This window comes from Aulonocara stuartgranti (assembly GCF_965226115.1).
Source record: "Aulonocara stuartgranti genome assembly, chromosome: 16".
Taxonomy (NCBI): Eukaryota; Metazoa; Chordata; class Actinopteri; order Cichliformes; family Cichlidae; genus Aulonocara; species Aulonocara stuartgranti.
In genome coordinates, this window is record NC_138952.1 from 7,042,814 (window position 1) to 7,055,342 (window position 12,529).

At 41.0% G+C, this 12,529-nt stretch overlaps 1 protein-coding gene across 4 annotated transcripts in view; it reads right to left on the minus strand.

The window, feature by feature from the left end:
* Nucleotides 1-12,529, minus strand: part of LOC309691069 (nck-associated protein 5-like) — a 102,451-nt gene that overhangs the window by 21,180 nt on the left and 68,742 nt on the right. For all 4 annotated transcript variants that reach the window (XM_082508602.1, XM_082508601.1, XM_082508600.1 and 1 more), the window contains exons 8-11: nt 10,207-10,386; nt 7,247-10,092; nt 5,679-5,793; nt 3,769-3,844 (exon numbers count right to left, since the gene is read on the minus strand). In XM_082508602.1, coding sequence (XP_082364728.1) covers nt 3,769-3,844; nt 5,679-5,793; nt 7,247-10,092; nt 10,207-10,386 — 3,217 coding nt within the window. The remainder of the gene's footprint in view (nt 1-3,768; nt 3,845-5,678; nt 5,794-7,246; nt 10,093-10,206; nt 10,387-12,529) is intronic.

A 12,529-nucleotide genomic window follows, 5' to 3' on the forward strand; every position in this document is an offset into this window, starting at 1 on the left:
CTCCTGGTAATCAGTGCAGCTGGGAGCACCTGGCTGGTCTCTGTAGCACATTTATGAGCTGGCTGTCACAATATTTCCTCTCCATTCACCGTGCACCTTTTATTTGAGGTTTTATACAAAACTCCACCCTACAGTTAACATTCAAGCACTCCTGACGACTTACACACCTAATAAAATTGTAGTTTTTGCCTCTTTTTAGTTAACAAATTTGCATTAAACTGTGTCTCTGCCATTACTTTTCATGGCTCATGAGTTGGACCATGACAAGGGGGTAATAAAAACATGTTTTTATCTCAGCTGGATTTTAAAATAAGACTTCAGTTTGATGAGGAGTGGCTAAGATAAACTCTAGTGGCTTCAATGCACAGCCAGAAAGTTTCTCAGTAAAGTATGAGACTGAAAATGAGAATTTAATTGTGGTATTTTTGTTTTGTGCCTCTTCGCTTTAATGCATCAAGTTGAAAGCTGCTCTGTCGAGTCTGCATCAGGCCCAGCATTTTGGAGTCTGGGTGGTATAATTCAGCTCACAGCTGAAGGCAAACTTAATTCACTCAGTAGTAGTTTGGCTGATCGTGCTTAGCTGGTGCAGCGCTGAAATTTTAACGAGGTGATTAACCCCCGAGGGCAAGCGTTCGTCCGTATCAAACATGCTTGATATTTGCAGTGCCTCGCCGATGGTGTCACTCTGGCCAATGAAATTTCAGTACGGTCTGTCACCGGTCCTCCACTGGAGTGATGTGGAAAGTTTAATAAGCCGCTATTTCTAATTTAGTGAGTGACCACAAGGCAGAAAGAGCCAAATAAAGTTTTACTCCTCGTCTGTTATCTCTTTCCCACTCGCCTGCTTTTAAATAAATTGACACCTTTAGTTTCACCTCGTTAGTAAGCATCAGGCTTAAATGCTTTTTAAACTTGCTTTGTGAGAGATTTCATCTACACCGAATTATTACTGAGCAGCAATCCAAGCCTAGCACAGAACATGAGTGTTTTTGGTATGTTCTTGATTCTCTGGTATTAAATCACACAGGTAAAAAAACCCACTCCAGCCTAATGTGTCTGTGCATTTGTTTTCAAAAGGGTAATTAGAACAGATCCAGTGGGACAGTCAGTCCAGAACTTTAAGGACCAAACTGGTCAAAATGCAGAATTTTTAAATTTTTAACCAGCAGATAACAGGAAAAAGGGACGAGAGAGATTAGTTTGATTTGCCCATATGAACCCATGTTTGCAGCTGTGGCCTTGCTTCATAAAAAAATAACAGATTATAAAAATGTAATTGCAGTTCAAGAAGCAAACTAAACGTCTACGCCTACACCGAAACATCCAGATCTGTTGGGATCTTCTGTATGTGGAATTTGCATGTTTTTCTTGTGCCTAAATGAGTTTCCTTCAGATACTACCAGTTCCTCCCACTGTCCAAAGGCATGCATGTTAGGTGAACTGGAAAATGGATGTACTGCAGATCTTTCTTGTTTTCTCACATGCCAGTTACCAGAGTTTGCCTGAGTATGCTCCTAAAGGTATAGACTGACCAAGTCACCAGGATCCATCTGTACACTGTATACAGATGCATGAAATCCACTGCCGTCCCATCCAGCAGCTGCTGAGATAGTCCAGTTTGAATCAAAGACTGAAACATCCACTACAGGGAGCGTTCTCCCACACGTGTGCCCAAATTTGAACATTATTAAATTAAGATTGAAATTTCAGTCCCATGCAGCCCTCTGCATGAGAAAATTACATCTGCACCCCATCTTATTATGGCAAGCATACCAACTTTCAGCTATCAGTTGGAGGGAGATTGTTGGACTAAATGGTGGGGCGAGCGTGTGTGTGTGTGTGTGTTGGAACATTAAACAGTGCAGAGGTGTATTTCAGAGGGGGAAAAAAGTCCCACGGGACAATAATAACCTTAATAATTAGTTTTCAGCTCAAACTTGCCGTCTATGCTGCTCACAAATGCACAATGTAAAAACAAAATCCTAAAAAAACAGTAATATTCCAGCAGCTGGGGCACCAAAATAATACCAGAAAATAACAGAAAATAACTTTCCCATGAAAATACGGTTATTTTCAGTAATGAAAATACACTTTGTTGCCCTAATTTTACATGGGATTTTGCCTTTTTCAAGTGCTTTTAAACATTAAATTAGGAACAATTTAATGTGATTAAACAATGAAATTACCTATAAACTGAATGAATGAATAATAATACTTAAATGTATAGAAACATACAGCTAACAGTTGGTTTAAATAATAATGGATTGCATTCATATGGCGCTTTATGAGAACCTCAAAGCGCTTTACAATTCCACTTTATAATTCCCCTCTGGCCATCACCACTAGGTGGTAGGTGAAGTGTCTTGCCCAAGGACACAACGACCGAGAGTGTCCGAGCCGGGGCTCGAAGCGGCAACCTTCTGATTACAAGGCGAACTGCCAACTCTTGAGCCACGATTGCCCTACTAAATATGCATATGTACAGACAGATACATTTAAAAAACAAAGAAATTATGTTTTATTACATTTACAGTGATTTTACGTTAATTTACATTTGAAATGTGAAATCACAGTCTCTTTATGTAAATTTAATGATATTCTAGAAGAACACTACAAAACTGTAAAATACACAGTAAAATACTTTTATATTACAATTTTTTTTTTTTACAGTGTGTGTTTTTACTTCATATGTAATCAAACTGTATTTAACTCACTCACTGACTCAAATGAACAGGCTTCTTACTCCCATGTTCTTTTACTTCCTAACAAATTCTATATGATCTTAATGGTGTGTATTATTATGCTAATGTTGCATTATTTTGGCAATATTTTATCCAGTCATCCCAATAAAGACCACTGAATTCAGTTCAATTTAAATACTTACAGAGTTACACTAAGCAGACATGCATGTGCACAATACCTGTAAAGCTGCAAGGTGTAAGTCTCATTAATAATCTCTAACAGGCAGGTGTTAAATTAAAGGATAGATATGGACATAGGTGGGGAAAATCTCCAATCTTTGTGGTGTTGAGATGTAAAAACAAAAACTAAATGTGAAGACTAAAATAAAAGGTTCAAGCTAATCTTTTTTTCATAAAGAGCTGGTTTTGAAGCTTCTCCTTTTATCTGGAGACTTTTTGGGCAGTGTGAGAATGAAAGCAAAAGTGTGTGTCAGCCATGCGTTATGGTCGTCATATGGCTTCACACCTCTGCAGGGCAGTGAGCTGTCTTTGGTTGCAGCAGCAGTTTGGTCCACAGAATCAAAACAGCTGAAGCAGATTCATCATGGATCCACCACTCACAGTAAAACTGGCCATGAGTAAGCTCGAGTGAATACGTTTATCCTGATTTGATGAGCCTGGGCATGCAGATTTTTAGTGCATGAGTCCGTGAAGATGAGTGGTTAAGCCTACCGTTAAAGAGCAAAGTCTGCATGGTGTAAAGCCACGGTGGAATGATTTGCTCCGATTTTAAAAAAAAAAACATGAACAGAGATATGGTGGCGGCAAAAGCACAAACTGACAAAATTTAGCATTTTGCATGTTTGCTTGACTGCTCATGGCATATTTATCATGTTCATGACTTACACATGTGTGTCAAATTTGGTCTTCACTTCTGTCTGCAAACTGTAAAACGGTAAGCACAGATGAAACCTTAATGCTATCATTGTTTGAAAGACACATTAACATTGCTACATTGGTACCGAGTCAGAGGCTTCTAAAACTATTTAAGGAGACTGTGACAGAACAGAGGAGAGAAAAGTCTGACCTATTACTGCATCCTGGTTCGGGCTCTTCACCGTGGATCCATTTTCACCGTCAGATCTTCTGTTCATCATCTGCATCTTTGTATTTTTGAAGAAAAATAAAAACAAAGATATTAAAACTTTATACATTTGTACATTAAGCAATTTTTCATTGCATGTTTCTTTTAGAAAACACTGCATACGTTTCCACTGAAATCACTGAGCTCACACCATGTTAGACGAACCAACTCAATGAGTGAAACTAAAGACATGTAATCTTCTCCTTCTAATAGAACATGGTCTCTGACTCTGGATGGCATTACTTTGGTCTGCAGCAGCATGATGAGTAACCTTGGTGTCATTTTTGATCAGGATGCATCCTTCAGCTTGTGCATTTAACAAATAGGTTGCTTTCTTTTATCTGCATAGTGCTGTCAAAATCAGAAGCGTCCTGTCTCAGAGTGAAGCTGAAAAGCTAATCCATGCATCTGCTACTTATAGCCTGGACTCGTTATCTGAAAGCTCCCTAAAAACAGTCAGTTGATCCAAAATAAAAGTAAGAAACTTAATTCAAGCTCAGCATGTGGCTAAAACAAGCCCTTACACAGGGCACTTGTGACAAGAAAGTACAGTACACATGTTTTACCTGCCTCTTATTTCTTAAAAAATATTTTTCTTGTAATTTTTTTAATTGGTCTTCAGCAATCGTTCTTCAGGCTTTCCAAAGAAGAGCTTTAAATGTCGTTCAAGAAGCCTGGAGAACTATTCCTGAAGACTACTTAATGAAATGACAAAAAATCTGCCTGAGAGAGTTCAGACTGTGATGAAGAATAACGGTGGTCAGACCAAATATTGATTTATTTATTTTTTATTAGTATAAGTTTCAGTTTCTAAAGTGTTTCCCTGTCGGTTTCTCCTTCATGTTTCTTCTTTATGTGTTTAGGTTTCATTTTTTGATGGACCATCCTGCATTTGGGTCCTTCCCAGAAAGTTTGGAGGAATGGTTTGTGGATTTGAACTGAAGTCTAGCTCATTTATTAAAACAGCTGACAATCAAGTACTGAACAAAATCTGGCTTTTGGTCAGCGCATACTGATGTCGTATTTTAACTGACTGGGCACTCCTATAGCATTATTTTTTTATTCTGCAAGGCTGACCTATAGATTTCCTCAAATGCCTAGAGACTGCAGCCAAATGCGCTCTGCTGTCATTGTCAATGCAGTCGCACTAAAAAAGAAAGAAAATGGTTGGAAAACCTTACTGCACATGTTGTACAGGGGTGTATTTTCAAAATCCTACTCAAACAGCTATTGTTAGTAAAATAAAAATTTAGAAGCAGTGTTTGGGTTAAGATCTTGTATTGTATTTAACCAAAGCTATTACAGTCTCCAAGTCCTCACAGAAAATGACTTGCTCCTTAATCAGACTAATGCTACCACTATACCTCCACCCTCCTCGTGCTGACTTTTTTTGGTTTTTACACTTTTTTATAAAGCAAAGAAGGATTCCAACAAAATGATGTTGAACAACATCTTCTCACCCCATGACATAAAACCTGAAGTTTTGTCTCTGGGTTCTCATCAACACTGGTTGCTCAAAGCAAATGTTCCTGTATAGAAAAACCCACAATCAGGAGGGAGCTGTGTGCCTTTGTGTCACATTGTGACCTGAAGGGATCCTGACCCAGCATCAGTATGTGAGTGTGCTTCCAGAGGCAGGAAGCGTTTTGGTGGCTGTGAATCTTTTCTGTTTTCTGTTTAGTGCCTCAGCGGCAACCGAAGCAACAGCTGAATGTTGTATCAGTATTTCAGAATTCACCTCTCATCCATTTCTTCATTTTTTCCCGGACATTAAAGGTACAGTTCTTGCTGCTGTGATGCATCTCATGCTAATAAAATCACTGCCTGCTTGGATTAGTTAAGGATTAATTTACCTTCGGGTCCCCGATGATGTCAGCATGTCCTTGTATCTCACTCAGGGACATACCCGGGCAGGGCATTGAGATGCATGCCCGCACTGCATCGTGAGACTCTCTTCTCCCCACAGAGCTGAAAGAAAACAGTCTGTCAACACGCCACCACACACTGAAATCTTGTGATATTGACTCTCGATGCCCGGGGTGAGTCGGCTGATAAATGACCCCGCTATCTATTGAAACCTGGCTGTGAGCCTCTGTATGAACAGGTCTCAGGGCTAAGGAGGCTCATAAATGTGTCTGACCATTTGATAAAAAATGACCCGTGTCATCTGAATCAGGAAAGCTATGAATCAATTGTATATATGAAACTGTGAGAGGCAGTGAAGATCTCAAAAGTACAGTAATTAGTTTATTAAGCAGAGAAGAGTCAAAACGGGGTCTCTGCACCAATTTAAAGATCAAAATGAATGCTTTTGTGTATATGGTTGAATTTAAGTGAAAAAATGTGACAATGGTTTTTCGTATACTTCTTTTAATACTAATGTACTACTATACAAAATAAAGCAAAATACACCTATTTTGATTCACTTTGTATATTATTCAGCATCCTTATTGATGTAAACCTCAACAACAACAACAGACATATTTCTAACGTCCAGCTCAGGCAGTTTTGCAAAGCTTGAATTGATTAATATCTTTTCAGCAAGGTTGGTCATCAACTCCCTGCTGCACATGTGTGGCAGCTCATTGTTTTATTGAGTGTCAGATCTTTACTGTGGACAGCTGAAATGAAACATCTGTTATATACACACTGCAACTTAACAAAACACCAGCAAGGAAAACTACAGTGTTCTGTTTGCTGGTGTTTTTGCTTTTGTTAAGCTGGAGAGTGTTTGACCCCTCAGGGCCATCGTAGTGATAACAATTCATTCAGCATTCAGCTGGTGAGTCTGTACGGAGAGCTGCACACTCCTCCTTAATTTTGTGTGTGTGTGTGTGTTACTCCAGCACATGAGTTAAAATTGTATTTAGAATGTGCAGACATAGAGAGTCTGGTAATTTAGTAACATTAGAATTTCAGAATAATTGTACTCCAGTTATTAATAATAAAGTGTGAGGGCAACACAAATTAAGGGGGAAAAAACAATACTGAGAGATATTTTTAAGAAGACTTTTTGTAGATGGATGCTAAAACATGATCTTAGCCATATCTTATTAAACTACTATAGGAACAAAAATATTTCAGCCTGAAAGAGAAAGGCAGGGCTTTTTCTTCATTATGACAAGATAAGCCATTCCTGTTATATTTCTTTGAAGTCTGCCTAAAGGGCAAAGTCTCTGTGGACTAGTCTGTGCAATCACAAACACCAAAGCAGGTATATGGCTGTCGACATGAAGCCTCACATTCTCTATCACTGATCACTGCTTGTTAACAAAAAATGCTTATCAATTGAGGTGGGAAAATGCATGTTACCTACAGCAGATTTATTGGAAAGCTAAGATAATTTCCATTTTTATGATTTTGTGACATGTGGGAAACCTGAAAAACATGACCTTTATCACTGATTTACCAGCTTTCTTACCAGTCTTTTCCATCACTTTTTCTTCTGTCTCTCTTCTTGTCAGACTTTGTCTGCTTTCCGCCCAGAAGCGATGAGATCTTTTGCTCCCTCTTGTCGTCTTTTCCTTTTGGTGGATCAACCTTTTTGCTGGGAGCAGGAAGCTTACTCTTACGAAAGCCGAACCAACTTGCTAAGCTTGATCCAGATTTTTGCTTCACCTCACTGGTTCGCTCTTGTTCCTGAGACTTGTGCAAGTTCTCCTCTATGCCGAGCATCACTTTCTCTTCAATTGTAGTTATGGTGCTTTGTCTCTCAGGCTCTTCAGAAACTGGCTCCCCGAAGGCGCTCGAAAACTGTTGCTCTATCTGAAGTCGCCTAGCCTGCTCACGCTGGAGTTTGAGACTTTGGAGTCTTTCACTGGAGGACCCCAGATGTAAAGGAACTGCTAGTCCCTCTTCAATCAAAAAGTTGTTTAAGAGGGATCGATTCATTGGACAGTGGTAGCTACTGGAGCAGCTCATACTTCCTGGGAGGACATCACCAAGAGAGTTCAAGGAGCTCCCTGAGTGTGTTTTGATCTGTGTGCGGACCTTTCCAGATCTGTTGAAGCTTGGTCTGTCCATATAGCGTGCACCAAAGCTCTGACTACGAGCTTTGGCCCCATTCATGCCCAGCACTGGTTTAAGAGGAGGTCTAGTAGAAACAGATACAGACCGTTTGAACAGCCAGCCTTCCTCGTCAAATCCCCAGTCTAGCATTACACCACTGTCTGACACAACAGGTTGGACAGAAGGCTCAGAATCTAGCGAGTTGCAACGGGTCTCAATCTTTCTGCGGGTGTTATCATGAGTGCTGGATTCATGTATTGTCTGGGGGTCACACGTGAAAGTCTGAAAGGTCTGGATGCTTTTTCCAGAAGGGTTCGTATCGTCCTTGTTTTGCCTTCCGAAAATGAGGAAGGTATTTGCTTCTTGTCCAGCGATTGCCTCGTGAGATTTGGCATTTACAGGAAGAGTCCTTTTTACGGCTCTTGAAGAGGAAGTCTGTGGATGGTAGTATGCATTAGAATATGCTGGTGGTAAGACTTCCGAGAGTTTTGGCTCACTGACACTCTGTTGGGATCTTTGCAAGACGCTCTGATTTGGCAATACAGAGGGAACGCCATTTTCAATATAGCTGATGGTAGCTCTGTCTGTAGATAACCGGACAGATTCTGAAGCTGATTGTGATTCTTGAACTACAACAGGAGGTATCATAGATGAATGGGTGTGGTACATTTTACCTTCAGCACCCATTTGTGGGGCTGCATGTTGACCATCTAGTATTGCACTGGATTGTTGAGGTTGTACGACTGAAGAAACCTGATGCATATGCAACTTGGTTGGGCCAGTCATTGAACTTTGAGCCTGCCCTGGAGATGTTTGATCTTTGGGAAAGCTGTCACTACTAGGTCTGAGAAGAAGAGAAGTAGTTCGACCTGGGGGTCGCGGCGGGGATAGGGATCTGAGTTCTGAGTCACAGTCATGGTCCTGACGTCGCTGTTTTCGTGGAGAGCATGGTAAGTTGTCATAGATACCATCTTCTGAAGAGTCATTGCTTGACTGAAGTCTGGCTATTTGTGATTTTGTGGGACTCTTTAAGCCATCACTGACCCCTGTAGACTTAAATATCTTTGAATGTTTCACGGGAGAAACAAGAGGTGAGCACTTTTGCATCTTCTCAAGAGACTTGGAACTTGATGATGCTGAATTATCCTCATCTTTCTCAGTTTTAGATAATGTGCTCTTGGTTGAACCATGGGCTTTATTTAAATTTGTCCTTTTGCTAGGGGCACTGCTCCCTGTAGGGTTAGGGCTGGGCTGTCCTTTGGGCCTTTGACCCTTGATAAGCTTTTGATGTAGAGGAGAATGTGTGTGCTTTTGTTGCTCTGGTCCTCCATCTGCACTCTTGCTCCGCAAAATAAAAGCCTTTCTTGCTGAGTCACAGAGTTGAGGTTTTGGTTTCCTCTGAGGAGATTCTGAGGCGGAATAGTCCTGGTGGTCACCGCCGGCTTGACTTATTGGGTCTCTGCGATGAGGAACTTCCATTGAGGAGCTGCGCTGCCTGGCTTCATTCATGCAGCACAGAGCTCTTGGTACAGTATGTTGAACTGATGAGCCAACATCACCTGTTCCCACTTCCACTTGTTTGGAGGACGCTCTTCCCTGTTGTCCTTTGACATAATCAAGCCTGGATTTACGGTCAGTGGATCTTTCCTGGTTATTGTTTCTGTCACTCAACTTTACGCCTTTATGTTTTTCTAGTGAATCTATCTTCATTTCCTCCAGATGTGTAAGGCTATCAGTTGGGCTCACACCAGGTTTGACTGTGGGGCCCTCCAGAAATAAGAAGTTGTCTGTGACAGGTGAAGGAAACAGACCAGAGTTCCCTGAAAGTTTCACAGGATCTACTTCAAATTCCTGAGTGACCTCCAACTTGTCCAAGCTTAGAAGTTCTTTTGCTGGCAGGTCACTGGATTCGCTGTTTGGTACTTTAGGCAATTCGTCATCCGCATCATCAGAGTCTACAATGGAAATCCTTGTTTCTGCTTTGAAAGGTTTACTTGTAGGGGCTACTTGCTTGGCTGTAGTCCCTCGCTGGGCAAACTTGACACCAAGTGAGTATATACCCTCGTTTGAGGTCATACAGTCTTTGCAGTGTGGTACAGATGGAAGGGAGGAAGTCCCCTTGGAGTTGGACATTTGAAGACGTTTCAGGCCTTTCAAAATGTGACCTTCCTTCCATCCCAGGTCTGTGTGCTCCAGAGCAGCGGAGTGATTGCTGGATACTGAACCAGTACTCATCCTTTTGTCTCGGCTTGAGGCACACTATGTATTAAAAGATATATTTGCAATTACTGAAATAGCATTCATAATTAGCTTTTGCAAATTACATTTTTTTCAAACAAAAAAGAAGATGGATGGAAGGTGAATGATACCAACCTGCTTTGAGTAGCCACGTCCCTCTGCCCAAGTGTGGGAGCCACTGGAATATTCACTGCAAGCGCTGGAGAGTGAAAGCTCACTGCCACTGCCGCTGCCACTGCTGCGTGGGCACGTTAGACTCAGCAGGCTGGGCCACCTTCCTGCAGGAATTCCTGCTTTTCCATTCCTTTGGACCTCCTGAAAAAGAAGAAATCTTGCAGTTAATTTAAAGGTAGTATTTTTCTAGTGGGTGTGCTAGAATATTTTCTGATGTGTGCTGCTATTTTGTACTTTTCTTTACCTATCATTTCACCATTGTAAATAAGAATGTGCTCATAATGACTTAAAGTTCATTGAAATAAAGTTCACACTGGCACACTTCAACATTGTGTGGTGCAAACTGGTATTACACAAACGTGCAGCTTGGTCGTACTTTTTCAACACAAAGCATACTAGATGTATGGCTTTATATGTCCCTATGGCTTTATATGTCCCTATGGCATATAAAGCCATAGGGATGGTTTCTTCAAATTCCGCTGATAGGTTGATTTTAAAGGTTTAAAGCACAGCGATTTACAATAAGCACCTTAAAAACACAATAAAGAGACAACTGCTCCGGTGAAAAATTCATCGTACATGTGGGGTATGGCTGAGTGGTGAAAGCACAAATGGAGGGCCTTTACTGCACCTCATTTACAGGACAGATCAGTTTGGCCAAATCTGAAGAAAAAAGTCAAACTAAGAAAAGTACTCCAATTGTTAAAAGTATACACACTGTCTTTGTTGGGTGTCTGGTAGTACAGGCACTGTTGCTTCCTCACCACCATTACCTGATACAAAAGACTGTCAACAAAAGCTGCAACGCCCACCAGTATAGACAGTAGTTACTCCCAATTCAGTTTTTCAAAAGAGACTTATAATAAGTCAACAACGGAAAACATATACTGTCATAATAAAATAATTGCAAACATCATAAAATTAACCCACAAATATCACCCATATCCCCCCTTTTTTCATACCACAGCTGGCACATTGCCCGGGGAACCTGAAAAAAGTCTAAAAGGGACCTGGAATGGTTTGCCAGTTCCTGGGTTCAGCACTGGGGTGATCCCTCATGCACTATATGGACAAAACATTGAATCCTATATGAAGCATGAATCCTGTAGGGTTGTTGTTCCAGGGCTGACCTGTCAAACATCTTTGAGAAGAGCGAAAATTCCCACAGACACACTCCAAAAACTTGTAGACAGCTTTTCTAAAAGAGTGGAGCTGTTATATCTCCAAAGGGGTATATAACGTGTACGTGGCTTCCTTCTTTTGTCCATACTCTTTAACATTCAGCTGCTTCTCCAGTGAGCCTCCTGTCCTGTCTTGCTTTATTGTGAGGTTCTAGCACTCTGACTGGAACTGGTTCATTTGGGCTCAGAGAGCTCAGAGAGCCCAAATGACAGACAAAGACATCGATTGTAAAATGCATCCAAGATCAGAGAGTTGGAGTCCAATCGTGGTATGGAAGACTAGCTGGTGAGGCAGCTGGTCAGTTATTCATATATTCAATTCATTTGCAGCTAAAATTTTTGCAGTGGGGCTCCTGATGTTAACCTCCTAACAACTATCAGTTCACCTGTGATCCATCTACAGTTATAGGTTTGGGTTGAGATAACAGTCATGGAATTTTTCCTGTTTAAAAGCTTACCTTTTGGATGTTTTAAAGGAAAACTGTAACGGGAATGACAGATCCAACCACATACTGCACTTTAACACCCTTTATTAATTCCAGGTTGTCGTATTTACAACTCACGGCTGTAGCTTTTCACCTGCGATCCACTATACTACAACAACAACACTCCTTAGGTCCCGGCACGTTTAATAGGGGAGGCATGATGAGCTAATTGACAAACCATGCCTCGCCACACTGTAATGTGGAAATGAAAGTGTAAGCATTCATTTGAAAGGTAAGATCTTCTAAAAACTGTCAGTGTGATTAAACTTAAACTCAACCCCGAACCCAACCCTCAGCAGGTCGCCAACTGCTGGGTGTTATAAGCTCATCCTCTGATTCACACTGGTGAACACAGTACGTGTTCATCCACCTAATTCGTGACATTATGTGTTTCTTGGACGGCCCTTCGCTCTCCATTTGTCTCCGTCACAGTCCTTAAAAGAATCAATATGCTGGATACACCGCTGTCTCTTTCCATCCAAAGGCTAATTGAAGAATGGGATGACATTTTCTACTCCTGCGGTCAGATGGCTCCTGTTTAAAAACGCTGAGTGTTTTCATCTTTCTCTAGTCTCACAGGTGCACCATGATCTCTGTGAGAGCTGCTGAATGAGACAT